At 35.0% G+C, this 19,250-nt stretch overlaps 1 protein-coding gene across 8 annotated transcripts in view; it reads right to left on the reverse strand.

Moving 5' to 3' along the window:
- Nucleotides 1–19,250, reverse strand: part of Nfat5 (nuclear factor of activated T cells 5) — an 86,937-nt gene that overhangs the window by 35,750 nt on the left and 31,937 nt on the right. For 3 of the 8 annotated variants that reach the window (XM_052167241.1, XM_052167239.1, XM_052167238.1), the window contains 2 exons: nt 6,401–6,959; nt 1,018–1,210 (listed from right to left, as the gene is read on the reverse strand). In XM_052167241.1, the coding sequence (XP_052023201.1) occupies nt 1,018–1,210; nt 6,401–6,959 (752 nt within the window). Of the gene's footprint in view, nt 1–1,017; nt 1,211–6,400; nt 6,960–7,408; nt 7,471–19,250 lie in introns of those variants that run through there. The other 5 variants (XM_052167242.1, XM_052167244.1, XM_052167243.1 and 2 more) reach the window with 5 other exon arrangements.

Here is a 19,250-nt window from a genome sequence, read left to right on the forward strand (position 1 = left end):
TTTATGTTTTAAGACAAGTGCTCACCATGTAGTTCTGGCTAGCCTGGAGTTCGCTATGCTCTCTATGAAGACTATGATTGGCCTCTAATTTATATTAGAGCTGCCTGTCTCTGCTTCCTAAATGCTGGCATTAAAAGCATGCGCCACCATGCCTGGTGAAGTTCTTAATAATTTCTACTATGTTTCTTTGCATTTATTTTAAAATTTTTTGTTTTCCGGGCAGTGGTGGCGCACACCTGTAATCCCAGCACTCTGGGAGGCAGAGGCAGGCGGATTTCTGAGTTCGAGGCCAGCCTGGTCTACAGAGTGAGTTCCAGGACAGCCAGGGCTATATAGAGAAACCCTGTCTCAAACAAAACAAAACAGAACAAAACAAAATTTTTTCTTAATAATGCATTTTTGGACAAATCTACTATTACCATTAAACAAAGGAGGAAAATTAATGACCTGCAGATACTTTTTTCTTTTCAGAATATACTTTCATCTCTCAAAATAAAATTTATCCAGACATTCTGGCTCACATCTAAAATTCAAGCACTCAGGAGGCTTGCCATGAATTCAAGACTGGCATGGACTACATACTGAGTTCCTGGTTATCCTGAGTCATAGTGAAATATATCTCAGAAAAACAAAATCAACCAGATAAATAAACAATTCAAAATGTTATCTAAGTACTACTAGGCTTATGGTCCAATTCGACATTTGTTTTCTATTATACTAAGCTAATAATTCTACCCTTCTATTTCAGAAGCTTTTCCTGAGATTAAAATAATTAGTAAAGTTGAAGGAAATTCATCTCATAGAGAAGTATTCTTTTTACATGTATTTAATGGTTATGCATGGGGAACATGTATGTGGGGCATATATGTGCCATGGTGTGGTTGTGTGGTGGTCAGGATAACCATGTAGAGCCAGTTCTCTTCTCCTACCACCGACCAGGTTCTGGGGATAAACCTTCACCTACTACAAAGTTACCTCCAGGGCCAGTTTTCATCCATTACTAAATAAAATGAGTACCTTCACTGTAGGAAAGCCTTGCTGTGTTCTATCTTTCACAGAGCCTCGGCTGCCCTCTGTCAGGTACCGGGCTCGGTGTTGGGTTTCAGGTTGTACCACTATCTTCAGCTCCTTCCCCTCACTTTTAACCGGATACTGTCCACACAACATAGGGCTCTTCTTTACTCCAGTTCCCTTTTGGCTGTCCAATGTTCTGAGAATCCAAAGCACAACATGAAGGAAATATCAAAAACAGTCCTCTATAAAAACTATCTTAGATAAAGGAAGAATCAGAAAGGCAATAACACTGAAACAACTGCTTAGCCTATGGATAAAATAGAACCCAGCCTAAAGGAGGAAGAAACATCCTTTAACCAAAGTACCTTTAAAATATTTTTGAACTAAGTGTAACAACATGTCATGAAAGAGAAAGCAGGACAGGAAAGAGGAAAAATATAGTTGGGTGGCAGGAGAAAGACAGTGTAATAATTATTGTTTCCTCACTTTGCAATTCAGTAAAATAAAATGTAAAATTTATGCATATCAGTCACATAAAGCTAAAAGACTAATTATGGTTACTTTTTAATCAGACTTGAAAAACAAAAGAAAAAAAAGGAATTAGCAAAAACTACCTAAAAGATTTAACAGTGAAGGTACATGTAATATATTCTTTTGGACTGCTTTCTCAGTAAATCAAAATGAGAAATTTATAATAAAAAGATCAGTGATTCAATTTTTATTGGGAAACAAGATTTAGTAAATAATCAGTGTGAATTTTTTTTAAGACTACTTTTATCTGTGACTGGTTAAATGATTAAAGTAAAAATCTTATAATCTGAGCTCTATAGTACTGGTAATTCTACTTGGTTTTGTTTTTTAATTGTGAAAATTTTGTTTTGTTGTTTCTTGGAGACAGGGTCTCATATATCCCAAACTGTCTTCAACCTGTTGTATAGATGAGAATGGCCTTGAGGTGCAGACCCTCCTGTTGTCCCATCTACCTAAGCAAATGTCCATCTAAAACTGTGTTAATTTAAGCATTTCTTTTTTTTTATAATACAATATCCAAAACAGTTTTTAGGACTTCTATAAAGTAGCTAATGTAATGCAAAGACCTTATGAAAATAAGCAGAATAATCCCCTTCCCTAGTAGCATGAAATAGATTTAAAATTAACCATGTATGTTCTTGAAAAGTCAGGGCCTATTATACTTTTTTTTACTTACAGCAAGGAAACCAAATCCCTAGAGGAATATTATGATTTTAAAAACAGAAGAATAGCTTTAAACCTGGCCTTAAAATTTACCAATCCAGTTGTGACCAAGCTGTTGCCTCAGTCCTAAGAGCAAAGGGAAGGTAGGCAGTCATTCAGGTGAAAGGACGTCTTAGGACAGGGACGAAATACAGAGGAAAGGACAGCACTGGTAACTGATATAGGACTCCTGGGGACTGACAGGGCAAATGCATGTGAGATACTTGCCGATGAAGGCAAACGGGAAGAAGAAACAGACACGGAGAGCAGAGAGGGAAAAGAGTTTTTATAATGGTAAGAAGGGCAGGACCAGACCTTACTTGAACTAGAAAAACCATTCACCTAAGTCTGACACAGTTAAGTCAGAGATAACCTGTTGTGTAAGTCATTTTAAAGTTCCTAGAGGACTAATCTATGAATCAATGTATTGCGCTGAAGTGGAATAATGGGGAAATAATATTTTTCTTTTTAGAATTCTGAGTGAATTTAAATGTTTGTATTGGAGAGTGTACAATTTCTTACACATGAGATTCCATAATAATCTGTTTTGAATTCATCTTATTACCAAAGCAAAAAAAAAAAAAGCATATGTAAAAATATCTCCCACATGTATATATATATAGGAACTAAAAGAAATTATAGTGTAATGACAATAGCAATTTACATGACTGACTAAATTATGGGTTATTTACTTACTTTCTTGTATTTTTCCCAAATACTTGTAATTCATATGTATTGATCATAATAAAAATGAAAATTTTTGATACTGAAGTACTAAGAAAACTTGAATGCCATGACAACTTATTTCATCAAGTGAGACTTTTATTTATACTAATCAAGCTAATATTTTGAGAGTAAATCAAAATGATTCCTGTAAAACAAGTATCTTATTTGAAATAAATGTTTTTGAGTGAGTTGGTATATATATTATATGCATATATATATATAACACACATATATATATGCTAAAAATATATATACATATACATTAAAAAGACCAAAAGGAATGAAATTTAATTCCTAACATACTGAAAATGTTCCTGCTGGGGTTTTGGAGATGGGGATTCTTACCACATAGCCCAAAGTGACCCAGAACTCACTACAGGACAGGCTGACCTCCCTCTCACACACCCATAGCCTCAGCTTCCCAAGTGCTGGGCTTACATGAGTTTACCACCCACCATGCCTGGCTCTGAAACTATATTCTAAAAATCTCTTTATTCTCTAAGTTTAAATGTAAACGTGGGAAAATGTATATTTTTATCTACAGACATATAAAATAATGAAGCCATCAACTAATTCTTAGAAAAGTAGTAATTCGATTTATAAATTGTTAAGATAAAACAGCTTCAGAAAAGGCAAGAAAACAGCAATTCATTACATGGGGATTAGTTGATTTATTTTTGCAGGGCTGGGTATCAAAGCCAGGGCTTCCTTATGTTAGAAAGAGATCTCATCACTGGAGTCTTACATCTAAATGACAACTACCATAGATAATGTATTGTGTGGCACATTCTATAGAAGTCTTAGAATGACATTCACGTTCTATTGTGCTAGATATTCCTCCAGGTTTTCTGTCAAAAAATAATTTTAACTACAAAAAGGCCTAAATTGACTTCCATAACCATATATCATATCTAAACTTCTAGAACATTAAAAGAAATAGGGCTGCTGGTTCCCATGACATTAATGAAGAATTTAAGATTGATATGGTCAGCAATACTGACATACAAAGAAGCTTTAAAAATGATGTTTCCTTAATAAACCCTAACTTTTGGTTGTAAAAATAATCATCTTTCTGTTCATCAGTTATTAAGACTTCAGGCATAATGAAAATAAATGCAACAAATCACAAGTTCATTTAATAAATATTTAGCATTATATAAACTTCAAATTGTATCATATCATATTGAAGAGTTTATAACTTATCTGTCAAAATATTTCAAAACTTCATGTTTCTAACATCTTTCTCATGGTTAAAAAAAAAAAAGAGGAAATTAGCTAGTACTGAAGGTTGTTTAAGAATGGTAGGTTATCAGTGTATTTTACATTTGGTTTCATCTTTTCCTCAATAGATCTTATAAATTCAAATTTTAAACTTCTTTATCATTTCCATATACTATTGTTAAATAATTTTCCATTACCTAAGAAGATGGACATTTCTTCTGCTGCTTGATGGAGTTTCTGCTTCATGAATTATTTCATGAAAGTTTTGTCTTGACCAATGTCATTATACTTTCCCTGGTAACCTCAAATCATTTCTAAGATATATCTATCATACAAAAGCAGAAGCAGAAAAGATGTAGGTCAAGAAATCTCTTTAATCAGCAACAGTAAATCACTGTTTGACTATCCCCAAGTCAAAACTTTACTGTTCTTAACTGAAAACTTTAATAACTATTTCAGTACAAATAGGAAAATATCTTCCACTGTAACTTTGTAAAAAAAAGACCCTTTCCACTGCAGCCCAAATAAGCCCACATATATTTACTGCCACACACACACCTTCCGATCTGTACTACCAGTCACACTTCTTTATGTGACTGGGGTGTTCAGCACATTTCAGAGTCTTAATCTTCATTTTCTTTGAATAAATAATCTTTTCTAGAGTTTCGGAGTATTAATCTGTGACATATTAGGAAAGGCTGTATCTTGTTTTCTTTTGGAAATTGCCTAATCTAGACCTTTTGAAACTGTAAAGCATTTAATTATTTAACTATAGCATTCTAAAGAAGTTTTAATGAAAGCATTAAAAAAAAAAAAGAGTAGGCTATTTTTTTTCCAAACTAATTTTCAGGTTAGACTATAAGGACACGAGTTTCATTTTAGGGTTTCAGACATTTGAGCATAGACTTACTGATTTAAAATGTACACAGGAAATATTTAAGGACAAATTTAATCTTTATAAATACTGAGATGGATTTTTTAATGTAACCAATCAAAGATGTCATCACAAAGTACACCAATCTAAGCTTTCAGGCTATTTCTTTTGTGACGGGAAGAAATTGCAAATGATCTTGGATCACCTAAAGAGTCACACTCAGTGCCTCTTCAAAAACTAATTCTCAAAATCTAATGAGTTAAATTTTATTGAATATACTGTAGAAAATTTTACTTTCAAAAGTCTAGCAACTAAATATTACAATTAAAATACTAAAGGAATCCTAAGTCAGGCAATTGTGGTGCACACCTTTAATCCCAGCACTCGGGAGGCAGAGGTAGGTGATTTCTGAGTTCAAGAGGCCAGCCTGGTCTACAAAGCAAGTTCCAGGACATCTAGGGCTATATATACAGAGAAACCCTATCTCAAAAAAAAAAAAAAAAAAAAAAAAAAAAACCAACCAAACAACCAAACAAACAAAAAGAAAAAACAAAACCAAAAAAAAATCCCAAAACAGACAAAAACCCCAAACCCCCATGAAACACCAAAAAACTAAAGGAATCCTAAAGTATATCATATTAATCTATTATAGCATGGAATAGTGCACCAATGGCACAGATGAACAGAAAGCTCAAATGTGTACCACAATCCTGTTTCATTATCCTTCAAATAAGAAACAGAATGGGGGGGGGGGAAAGAGTAATAATTTTTTTAAAAGTCCTAAATTGGCACACTATATCAAAGAAAAAAAAATTCAAGCACATGAACCTAAATGAGAATTGACTCTTCTCTTTTGTTTTCTCATTTTCATCAAGTAGAGATGAAAAACAAAAATAAAATGTAAAATTCTCTGAAAAATGTAAGGGAATGGCCCATGAAACAAACTGCTAGAAGAGCAAATCAGCTTCTGGAGAACATTTAAGGTGTTTTAGCTAGCATCATTATACTATTCCTTATTTCTGCAGGTAAAGATTTTAAAATACTTTTAAAATATAAGTTCATTTGAAGTTTAAGTTATTTCAAAACAGATTATCTTTTCTATCATACCTAAGCATACGCATAATAAAATTCCTTTGCTGTAATCTACTGCTATTTTTATATTATTTTCTAATAAAATTTGATTATTTTAAGTTAAAATTCTCAGTACTTCAAGGATAAATTAGCATTTTTTGCTTTATATGCAAACTTGAGCTGAGAATTAAGAAAATTTGGGAATGATTTATTTTTGTTTTGCATAATGGTGATAGAACTTTAAAAAATGTGGATACCAACCCATTTCCAGCTTTTGAGTTGCCTTTGTTGTCCGTGGTAAGCTGAGAAAGCACATAGTGAGGTGCTTTGGCACTGTCGGCATCAAATATATCCATATTAGATTCTTCACAATCTCGTCGTTTGACCCCCGGCCTCTGCTTTGGATTTCGTTTTCGTGATTTACGAGGTACCTCAGTGTTATCATTGTAGGAACTGGTGCTCATGTTACTGAAGTTGGAGGGGGAATCCTCCATCCACATACTGCAGCTCTGCTCAGATTCCAATCCACACCCCTCATCCTGGCAGGACATCCGACTGTTATCCAGCAAGTCCTCAGGTGGTGGTGAGATGTACAAAACTGTGTGCCTCTTCGGGGTTGATGGATGCTGCTGGACTGTGTTACCGGTTAACTGCTTTTCACTTACCCCTCTGTTACTTACCCCCACGGCTGAGGAGCAGCTCTCCACTTGCATAGCCTTGCTGTCGGTGACTGAGGTAGAATAAATGGTAGGGCTGGAAGAGGTGGTAAAGGAGCTGCAAGCACCGCCCATGGAGGAAGAGGAGGGAGCTGAAGAAGCATCTGCGGTGTATAATCCAAGAGTAAATACACTATACATGTTTCACCTAGGCTGGCTAGCAGTCCCAATGAAAATGTGATTTGTCAACTGATTGCTTTCCCCAAAATGAATAATTGGAATTTGGTCAAGTTTTAGAATATAAATGCTTTAAGCAATATAAAGCCTAGAAATATAATTTTTGAAAAATGCTCAAATAGCATTATTTTACTTTTGTTATAATTGATAGATTTTTTAAAAATCTAATTTAGTGTTTTAAGCTGTAAAGCAAGAATAAAGCTTTTATTGCCTCAGCTGAACGTTCTGTTGAATTTTAATCATTTAAAGTAATACAGAAAACCCCAATATGAAACATATGTTTGTGGTCCATATTCAATGCCAATTAAATAATTCATTATAGAATTTGAAAAGTGGGACTGTGCTTAGCCACAAAATATTAAAATAAGTTTCTAACCTATGAAGCAGAGAACTACAGGTCATTTTTAATGCAGACACTCCCTGCTTCAGAGGCAAATCCTGGAATAAAAATATGAGAAAATAAATGAGAAAAGAGCTGCTGATTATTCCAGATACCAATTATAAAATGAAAAATAAATAGAGAAAAAATATAGCTAATCAACTGAACTGGGGGCAAAATGGAACTGGTACCATCGCTAGAAGTGACTGTAAAATCCATGAGAATAAAGGTGAGAAAGGCTTGGTGTGGCCCAGGCTTGCTTACAGATTGGCCACTGAAAATCTCAAAGTTGGAAATAGCACATCAAATCCGCAAGTAACAAAAAATCTGTCCTTTAAGAGTGAATAAAAAGCCAAACCAGGGTGGCTGCTAGATGGATCTGTCCTATCAAGTTTCATGTGCTCAAAACTTGGCTATCCCTGTCCCTTACTTCTCTTTAAAAGGCCTGCTCAACTGTGACTATCAGGTCATTTTCCAGGATAGTAGTGAATAGTAAATCTTTGTCCAAAGCCTAACAAAAACTTAGGCATGAAATTTTCTAGAATGTCAGAATTCCTATAAAAATATTTTAAGTTAAATCATTTATCAACACACACAAAAAGCAGACTTAAGTAACTCTCTGTAGACCAGACTGTGCAGCAAACTAGCAGCAACAGTAGCTGAGAATACTGCTACTTTAGTCCTTAAATGCACTGCCTCAGCCGTACAACATTGTTTAGGCTGGAAGTTATCTATAATTTCACTAATACTATTTTATCATGGTCAAGATATAATGTACACATAAGTAAAAATTGGTAATGCTTAAATTTAATTTGTATCTTCAACCATTTATGCCACAGTATTAAAACTGCACAATAAAAATTCAAGTTATTGAAATCATAATATTCATTGTCAATTATAGGGCCAAAAATGTAAGAAAGTCTGTGTTTGGATAATAAAAAGCTGTGTTATAAAAAAACTGAACCCAACTGAAAGCACGTTATCAAAATATGTAAATTACTTGAAATAACAAAAAATTCTCATTGTTGCTAAGGTTGAAGAGCACAAGGTTGAAATCATGTTAGCCATCTATAATGTGATCCACACTCTGTTTTTTTCTCCTAACTACCATAAGTCAAAGAACCTGAAGGAATAGATAATACCAGTTCCACTTTTTAGTTTGTATTCTTGTCAAATGCAGTAGCTGAAATTAGAAAATTCAGTCACTTTTAAACTGCATTCCAATTTAAAGAAAAATTTATCAAATTTGTATCATGCACTAATGCAATGTTTTCTTAGTAAATAAATATTTTTAAAGATCTGTAAAAACTACAAAATCTAGATGCTAATGCCAATGACAGTTTAGGAGCTGATTTGTAGCCACTTTGGGTTTAAATATAGCTTTTTCTTTTTTTCTTTGGAAAACATTACAATGATCATTTTGGACAAAACAGAAAAGATATATCTAATGTTCCTCCGTCTGTTCCAACTATTGGCCAAAATGAAACTAAAATTTGTGCTTGTGTGTGTCTATATTCTTAATTTTCAGAGAAATACTAGTAGATAGCATGCATTATTTGCAGTGGCTCACACAAAGCATGCAAAATGAATGCTGTGAACTTGTATTTCTATAAAGCACTTCCCCAACCCCTCCTTTCTGAGTCCAAGTACAATGCACATGAGAATACAGAATACAAACATCTCAGGGTTCCCTGCCAATGATAAATGTAAACATAAATATAAATATATATTTGATCCAGAGTTCTCAGCTTACAGCTCCTAGCAACTTCCTAGGTTGAATAGAGCAATAAGTATCTGTGGTTAAAATTTTGGTCTTCTGCTTCATAGTGATAAGGGTGAAGGACTGGTTTTATTTATTTATTTTTGGACAGGGTCTTTCGTATTTTATTTTGGTTTTAATCTATAATAAGCACATTTCAAACACCTGAGACTGTATTGGTAAGGCAATTTGGGCGAAGTTGCTAAATAACAGAAGATGGGGGAAGGGGGCTGGTTTCCGCAAGAAGCAACCATGTCCCAAGGAGTAGAGGAGCTGGAATTTAGGTTGAAAAACAACAGCCAATGATTTAATCAATTATATCTATATAATGAAGCCTCTTTAAAAAAAATTTTCAGCAGGGTGGTGGTGGCGCACGCCTGTAATCCCAGCACTCTGAGAGGCAGAGGCAGGTGGATTTCTGAGTTCGAGGCCAGCCTGGTCTACAGAGTGATTTCCAGGACAGCCAGGGCTATACAGAGAAACCCTGTCTTGAAAAAAACAAATCAAAAAAAAAAACCCAATAAATAAATAAATAAATAAATAAATAAATAATTTCAATATAAAAATTCAAACAAACTTAATTCAAGTGTGTAGTAGGAAGGTGAACAAAAACACCACATGCCAAAAATGAGGCACAGTCAAACTCCCACTGGAGGCCAAGGTGTCTACATCTTCTCCTGTGCATTACCTCATTGGTCTATTCATTTCTATGCTTTAATGTACTATTTATTATGAACCAGTAAGTGTTTGCTGAGTTCTGTGAGTTGCTGTACTAGTAAAATAATTGAACTTAAGGAGAGAATCATGGGAAGTTTAATTATAAGCAGTCAGATGAATATTGAATTCTATAAAGTTAGAATGGCAATAACTAGGGTTAGAGATTTATAAAGGATTTAGTTCTTAAAATGTGAAATGCTTAGATTGTATACCATTACAGCAGCAGTACCTGATACAGGTACTGAGAGTTTAGAGATAGCTATTTGCCCTTTCCCCAGAGAATACTACAATAGTCTTTCCTAATGTGTGTGTGTGTGTGTGTGTGTGTGTGTGTGTATGTGTGTGCATGACAATTACTTATTTATCTTAATCCTAAATTTACCATGAAAAATTTTCTAATATTACTTCATTAAAATATAGAAACAATATCAAGGACATTTTAGATTTCTAAACACTAACCTGTCAATTTCAAGATTTCCCAGAAAAGTAATACAGAATTATTTCTGGGAATACTAATAAATATACTTAAATTACTTTTAAAGATCTTTTAAATCATATAATCAAAACAAAACACCAAATAAGCAAATAAAAACACCCCACAAGAAATTGGCATTAATTGGCATTCTATAGAACTGAAGTGATAATAAAATACTGTATGTATATGTGTGTATGTACATATATGTGTGTATATATGTATGTATATATTTGGAGGGGGTATGATGTGTTTGAAGCAGTTACCATGTATCTCTGGCTGGCCTGGAATTCAGAGACCTTCCTGCTCTGCCTCTTCAGTGATGGGATTAAATGAATGTGTCACCACCCACCTGCTGCTTGTTTTTTTGAGGCAAGGTCCTGCTTTATAGTGCTAGTTGGCCTTGTATTCATACACTCTTCTTGCCGCATTCTCCTGAGTGCTAAAATTGCAGGTGTGTATCCTGGCCTTGGATATTCATTTTTATTTATGTTTGTATGAACAAAACATGGTACCTACTTCCCTAACCTGTTTTCAGCGCGAAGTCTCTATTTTTATGTCAGGAATATTCAGTCTCTGTTAAACTAACTGCTGCGTATTAAAAATACAGAAACCCCCAAATAAAAGTATTTTAATGTTTTTATTTCTTTTAAAAAGATTTATTTTTATTTTAAATGTATGGTTGTTTTGGCCATATGAATGTCATTGTACTATGTGCCTGAAGTGCCTACAGAAGCCATAACATGACATTGTATTGTATGAAACTGGAGTTACAGATTGTTACCGGCCACTATGTGAATGCTTGGAATCAAACACTGCTCTGCTAGAAGAGCACTCTGCTTTTATTTCTTTATAGAGCAAAATAGTTACAAGGTATTTCCATGATTAACTATATAATTTTATTTGTTCCTTGAGTCTCTTAACCATCTTTTATAATGGAAGTTTTTCTGAAAACTATTTTCTCATCTAAGTAGCATGTAAACACATTTTTTATTTTCTTTTATAAAATAACTATATTGAATTTAATTTAATTTATATCTGCTAACTATTTTCTGCAACACTTTCTGTGACCACAAAGAATATCTCAAACCAACGGGAAAACTGAAACCAGTTCATAAATAACTAGTGAAAATTTATAATATCAGAAGAATATATTAATTTTAAAATGTAAAATTGAAGGGAATGTGGATGAAGCTGTATATGCCTTTAATCTCAAAACTTGGAAGGCAGAGGTAGAGGCAGAGGCAGAGACAGAAATAGGTCGGTCTCTGTGAGTTCAAGGACAGCCAGGGCAATATAGAATGTTTCTCAAAACACACACACACACACACACACACACACACACACACACACAAAAAACCAATAAAAATACAACAAAAAAAAGAGAAACATCAACAACATACCTATAATTCTATTCTTCGCAAATTAAATGTCAGCCATGACAAACTGGACACATGGCTTCTTCTTCTTTTTCTTTTCTTTCTTTCTTTCTTTCTTTCTTTTTTTTTTTTTTGGTTTTTCGAGACAGGTTTTTACTCTGTGTAGCTCTGGCTGTCCTGGAACTCACTCTGTAGACCAGGTTAGCCTCGAACTCAGAAATCTACCTGCCTCTGCCTCCCAAATGCTCGGATTAAAGGAGTGTGCATCACCGCCCTGCTGGCTTTTTCTTCTTAAAGTTAAGGTTTATTTTGTTATATTCATTTATCTATTTACTTGTTTTGTATGTGCTGTGCTATGTGTATGCTCACATGCCATTGTGTATATGTATAGGTCACATGACAAATTGTGTGAGTTGGTCCAGGGATCCAACTCAAGTTGTCAGGTGTGGTGGCAAGTTTCTCTACTTACTGAATCATCTCACTGGGCCTGTACGGCTTCTTTTAATTATTGATGAAGGGGCATTAAGATTATAGTTTAGTGGCAAAGCAATGCTTACCACTCATGAGGCCCTGGCTTCACTTCCTACTTCACAACAAAGAGAACTGACATATCACTAAAGCCCATTATGAATTTTCAAAGTACTTGGGATAAAATAATTGTCAGATAATATGCCAGAACATGGTGGTGGTGCATGCCTTTAGTCCCAGTGATTGGGAGACAAACTACAGAGTGAGTCCCAGGACAGCAAGGGTTACATAGTGAGCCTCTGCCTCAAAACAAAACAAAATGTAAAACTAACTAACTAAATACTGGATTTTAAGTTTTATCACATAGAGAAACCTATGAGTATTTTACATATTCCTTGCTTAAACTAAACTTTAAAATGAAGATATTAGTTCTAGGTGGGTCATGTCAACTACAAGTTATTTAACGACCATAACATTTTAGTGCTTAAAATGACGTTAAAAAGAGCATATATTTTGTCTGGATCTAATAATACTCATAGAAAGTTCTCAAATCAGAACTATTCTTTAAGGTCCTCAAAACAAATAAAACACATTTCACAAATGGTATTTAACTAAGACCCTGAGTTCAGATCTGACACTAACAATTAAATGTAGACATGTATTTATATATTTCAATTATCTGCAATAGTCAAATTACCTAAAAGGTCACATGAACTTCTGTAGTGTGCTGTGTGAGCCAATAGTGGAACAGAGAAGGAGGCGCCTTCCTACCCAGAAATACTCCTAAAAACCAACAAAGGCACTTGGTACAGTTTCTGATCTAAAACTTACTGAGACTTGGCCGTTCTTCTTGAGGAGTAATATTTGTCTTACTGGTAACAATGAATTCAAAACTAAACATTTTTATCTGATAAAAGTCACTTTATAAGAACATATTTTCAGATCATAGAAGAAAGACACTCAGAAAAAAATTTAAGAACATTTATGTTGCCAATAACTGAAACGTGAAAGACACAAAGTGGCTGCAAACCTGCTTTGTCAACACCTTACATGCCAACCTTCATTTTCTACATTTCTTCTTATTCTAACACTAATGTAAAGTTTAAAACTTTACAAACAGGTTTAGTTTTAATCAGTATCAGTCCACTATTTAAAAACAAAAACAAAAAAAAAAAAAAAAAAGGAAGGAAGGAAGGAAGGAAGAAAGAAAGAAAGAAAGAAAAAATAAGACTTATGAAGAAGTCTGAAAACGAGACCGACCTAGACCCTGGGTGAGATTGGATGGGTCAAGTGTCTCTGGTACTATTTGTCTTCACTACTGACAGACACTGTCACACAACCCACCACACGATGCCTGTCTCTGAATGGCGAAGCTAGAATGCAAGTTAAGTGTATTAATAGAAAAACAACTAGCATCCCAGCATATAAAATAAGCAATCCAGATTACTTTACAAAAAAAACAAAAGCCAAAAATTGTAGGAATGATCAATTTACATGTTTAAAACAGTTTCAATTTCCCACATGTACTTTTCCCACCCAAAATAAGTTTATATGCTACAATAATCAATGTAAGATAAACTTTACATTTTTAATTATTAATGTAAGAAAATTTTTTACTCAAAACTTTGGTTAACTCATATTCACCAATTTATTTTAATGTTTATAAATGCAATCTAATCCATAAGCCAGAATACTCTTTTATGTGTTTGTTTTATGTCTGTCTTTAAATTTTGGCTGTGCCTTTACCCAAATATTAAGAAGTAGGAGACATATTCTGAACAAATCTGAACAAAGCACAAACAACACCCCCTGGCCCCCACCCCTCACATCCCTATCTTTAATTTTCTGTCACTTCAATGGCCACATACTTCCTTATATACCCCTTTAAAAAGTAATCAACTCAGTGTGGTGGTCAGTTCCTATAATCCCAGCATTTAGAGGCTGAGGCAGAACTGCTATGAGTTAAATCCCTGCCTGGGCTACATAGTGAATCCTAGGCCAGCCTGATACAGTGTGAAAGGGTTTCAACAAAACAACTGGAGTTCAGAGTTCAAGAGACAAAGGCATGCAGACCTCTAAGACCTATTTCAAAAATTAATACTGAGGGGCTGGAGAGATGGCTCAGCGGTTAAGAGCACTGACTACTCTTCCAGAGGTCCTGAGTTCAATTCCTAGCAACCACATGGTGGCTCACAACCATCTGTAATGTGAGCCGATGCTATGGTGTACTCAATTCATAAAATAAATAAACAATTAAAAAAAAGAATGCTGAAACAGATTGCTATTTCTGTGAATAAAACACAGTTTAAAAACTTTTTTTTTTAAGCTGGGTGGTGGTGGCGCACGCCTTTAATCCTAGCACTTGGGAGGGCAGAGGCAGGTGGATTTCTGAGTTTGATGCCAGCCTGATCTACAGAGTGAGTTCCAGGACAGCCAGGGCTACACAGAGAAACCCTGTCTTGAAAAAACAAAAAACAAAAAACAAAAACAAAAAACAAAAACAAAAAAGACATTTTTTAACTTTGCAAAACTATCATATTTTTTGAAAGAGAGAGAGATGTCTTATTGTATGTAGCCCAAGCTAGCCTCAAACTCATTGTATGACAAGGGTGAGCTTGAATTTCTAATCCCTTGAACTCCACCTCCAAAATTGTGGGATTACAGGAATATGCCACTATGCCCAGTTTATGTAGTGTAGGGGATTAAACCCAGGGCTTTGAGCATACTAAATAAGCCCTCTACTGAACTAAAATATAAAATAGCCTTAAAATAAATTTGAGTTATCAGTAAATATTTGCACTTAGTATATGTAATTTGTTTATGTATCTACCTATATAAGGTTAAATAAAAAAAATTCTCTTCAGTCTATCACGGATAGGAGTTAAAAAAGGCTTAAGGAATTCTGTCCTAGCATACATCAAGGAATAAAAGAACCTCATTAAGGAAGGCAAAAGGTTATTGGAGCTAGAAGAATTGAGATGTAATTACATTCAATGATATACACACTGTTCAGTACAATTCTAACATCTCTCCCCTCCTTCCTATGTCTTTCTATTGCTCTGTTTTCATTTTTGGTACCGAATATTAATCTTAGATTCATGTAAATGCTATGTATAAACTGGACCACTGAGTTACATGTCAGTTCTTGTTTTTATTGTTTAACAGTCCTAGATGTAAACTGGCCTTGAATTTGAGATTCTCCTATCTCTGCCTCCCAATAACAGGTTTATGCTAGGATGTCAGATGGCTAATTAGACAAATTCCTGAGACAGAATTTCTCTGTTTTTGACCAGGTTGGCCTCAAACTCAGAGATCCATAAAGATATGCCTCACCACTACCCAAATTCCTATGGTTTTAATTTAGATGACTAATAGGTCTAAAGTGAATTAAAACAGCTGTTCTCTGATTACAGACCCTTGATTTTCTACTGTCCTTTCCTATAGTATAGGTAACATTCACTCAACAGGCTGCTTCAATATAGGAAATATGTTAGCTACTTGGAATTTGTTAAGTGCAATAGCATAGAATTCAAAGAACTACCTAGTAAGATTCTTTCAAAAAATTTATATTGTAGATGTTTTACAAAATTAAACTTAAAAAAATATTTATTTATTTATTTGTTTGTTTATTACATGTAAGTACACTGTAGCTATCTTCAGATAGCCAGAAGAGGGAGTCAGATCTCTTTACAGATGGTTGTGAGCCACCATGTGGATGCTGGAATTTGAACTCATGACCTTTGGAAGAGCAGTCAGTGCTCCTACCCACTGAATCATCTCTCCAGCCCACAAAATTACAAACTTAAATAACACACACTCTGACCCTTTCCATGGCGGTGCCTTTAGAACTATCTTTCTCAATAGCTCCCCACTGTGGCTGAGGAAGGCAGCGTGGCTGGAGATGTGATGGATGTTAACATTGCTTCATCAGAGGCTGAAGACGGTCCTCATCCACAAGAGCATGATTTGTCAAAGTTTTTAAAGGCTTAGACAAGAGCCAAAGCCAACCTCTGTGTGTTAACATACAGTTGTGATGAACCTATGTATGTCAAGTTGGTGGAGGCCCTTTATGCTTAGAACCAAATCTAATTAAGGTTGATGTCAAGAAATTTGGGGAATGGGTAGGCCTCTTCAAAACTGATCAAGAGTAAAAACCCATAAAGTGGTTGGTTGAAGTTGTGTAGGGCTTAAGAATTTCACAAACCAAGGATGTCAAAGAGAATTTCAAATACAAAAACAAAAAACAAACAAAGAAAAAGTCTTTGGCTTCTGTTAAGGACCGAATATGTATGATGTACTGGGGTGAGGGGAGATACATTCACTCGTGTGGGAATATATGGACAGCAGCCATTGATAACAGGATTATCTTCCTCAATCACTTCACCTTATTTATTTATTTATTTATTTATTTATTTATTTATTTATTTATTTATTTTTGAGTTTTTTTTTTTTCTAAACTGAACCTGACAACTTGCTGGTTTTGACTACACTGGCTGCACATGGAGCCTCTGAGCAATCCCCCTGTCTTTGTGAGCCCAGGGCCAGGGCTATAGAAATGTGCCACTGCAAATCTGAACTCAGGTCTTCAATCACTTTACCATCTCTCTGGGCCTCAACAGATTCTATTGCACATTTTTTATGAGTGTAGCTACCTATACACATTTTTTAAAAGATGTCTTAGGTATTAAAGGCTATGCTGCTTCTAAAAAAGACAAACTTGTAATTCCAGAACTGAGAGGCAGATGCAGGGGAATCTGGCCAAGCTAGGCTTGTCTATATAGAGAATTGGAAGCTCACCTGGGGCTAAAAAGATCCTGCATACACACACTTGCAAAATAAATACTAATGTAATTATTCAAAGTAAAATACCAATTTTATGAAAACAATGAATTGTATACTGGTTATTAAGTTTTTTCCACTGAATTATAAAACCTATAGTTTAATTAATTCTTTGGTTATCTTTTTATTGCTATTATTTGTTTGTTTGCTTGTTTGTTTGTTTGTTTTTTGAGACAAAGACACTCTTAAGTAACCCAGGCTGCCCTCAAACTAGTAGTCATCCTTGCAGGCAGACATAGATTCTATAAATTTTTTTTTTGGCTTTTTGGAGACAGGGTTTCTCTGTGTAGCCCTGGCTGTCCTGGAACTCACTCTGTAGACCAGGCTGGCCTCGAACTCAAAAATCCGCCTGCCTCTGCCTCCCAGAGTGCTGGGATTACAGGCATGCGCCACCACCGCTCAGCTGATTGTATAAATTTTTAACTCAAATTCTTGAGCTAAACAATGAATTATTTACTGGATATATGGCACATACCTACTTTAATTTCAGCATCCTAAAGGCAAAGGCAGGAGGAACCTCTGGAGTTTGAAGACAATCTATCCCAAATATAAACTAAGAGATATAATGCTAATCAAATATCACCAAATGAAAACAGACAAATTAATCTGATTTGGGGGGGAGGGGAGAGGGGCAGGGTCTCATGTAGCTCATGCTGGCTTCACTATGTAGCAGAGGTTGACACTGAACTACTAATCTCCCAACTTCTCTAATACTGGTATTATAAGTATACTACCTGGGGTTTCTTAAATTGAGACAATATAGATTAATACTGGTCTCTATGAAAGATTTATTACTGTAAACAAGTAAATCTCAGGATTAAAAACTCTAAACATGTAACTATAATATTTGATTGCTGTAACTTTTATTTCTCTTAGTCAATTCCTTATTTGCTAATACTATTAATTGACATTTTGTTTTGTTTTGTTTTAAGAAAATGGTGGGGGTGGGGGTGCTGGAGAGATGGCCCAGGGGTTAAGGGCACAGACTGCTCTTCTAAAGGTCCTGAGTTCAATTCCCAGAAATCACATGGTGGCTCACAACCATCTGTCATGAGATCCGATGCCCTCTTCTGGTGTGTCTGAAGACAGCTACAGTGTACTCATATACATGAAATAAATTTTAAAAAATGAAAAAAAGAGAAACAGAAAATTTAGAAGCCTGTTTCTCAGCTCGTTTAATTTTCATGGTGTAGTTAGCTGTGGTGCCTATTAAAGACCCCAAATCCTTAAGGAAAGGAAAGGAAAGGAAAAAGGAAAGGAAAAAGGAAAGGAAAGGAAAGGAAAAAGGAAAGGAAAAAGGAAAGGAAAAAGGAAAGGAAAAAGGAAAGGAGAAAGGAAAGGAAAAAGGAAAGGAAAAAGGAAAGGAAAGGAAAAAGGAAAGGAAAAAGGAAAGGAAAAAGGAAAGGAAAAAGGAAAGGAAAAAGGAAAGGAAAAAGGAAAGGAAAGGAAAGGAAAAAGGAAAGGAAAGGAAAGGAAAGGAGAAAGGAAAGGAAAGGAAAGGAAAAAGGAAAGGAAAGGAAAGGAAAGGAAAAAGGAAAGGAAAGGAAAGGAAAGGAAAAAGGAAAGGAAAGGAAAGGAAAGGAAAGAGGAAAGGAAAGGAAAAAGGAAAGGAAAGGAAAGGAAAGGAAAGGAAAGGAAAGGAAAGGAAAGGAAAGGAAAGGAAAGGAAAGAAAATGGCAACTGGGCGGTGGTGGCGCATGCCTGTAATCCCAGCACTCTGGGAGGCAGAGGCAGGCGGGATTTCTGAGTTCGAGGCCAGCCTGGTCTACAGAGTGAGTTCCAGGACAGCCAGGGCTATACAGAGAAACCCTGTCTTGGAAAAAACCAAAAAATAAATAAATAAATAAATAAATAAATAAATAAATAAATAAAATAATAAAAATAATAAAAAAAGAAAATGGCCTCTTAGAAAATAGCTATTTACAGAGCCTGGAACACTGTTTTAAAAGTTCTTATCTCTGAATCTATCATTCATTGACACACCAAATTTCAGATTCTCATTATTTTCCTAAGAGAATTCTTAAAAATATGCAGGTGGACAAATTTCAAACTAATGAAAGGCTCTGATCTTTTCTTCACACATGAGAAACGGTGCCTCCTGCCCTCATTCTTCTCTACCCTAACCTTGGGGCTCACAGAGCAGAAAGAGGATGTAAAGGTGTAATAGGATAAAACCCAAGACCCTAACAATTGAAAAGGGGCTTC

This window comes from Apodemus sylvaticus, chromosome 21, assembly GCF_947179515.1.
Source record: "Apodemus sylvaticus chromosome 21, mApoSyl1.1, whole genome shotgun sequence".
In the NCBI taxonomy this organism is placed as follows: Eukaryota; Metazoa; Chordata; class Mammalia; order Rodentia; family Muridae; genus Apodemus; species Apodemus sylvaticus.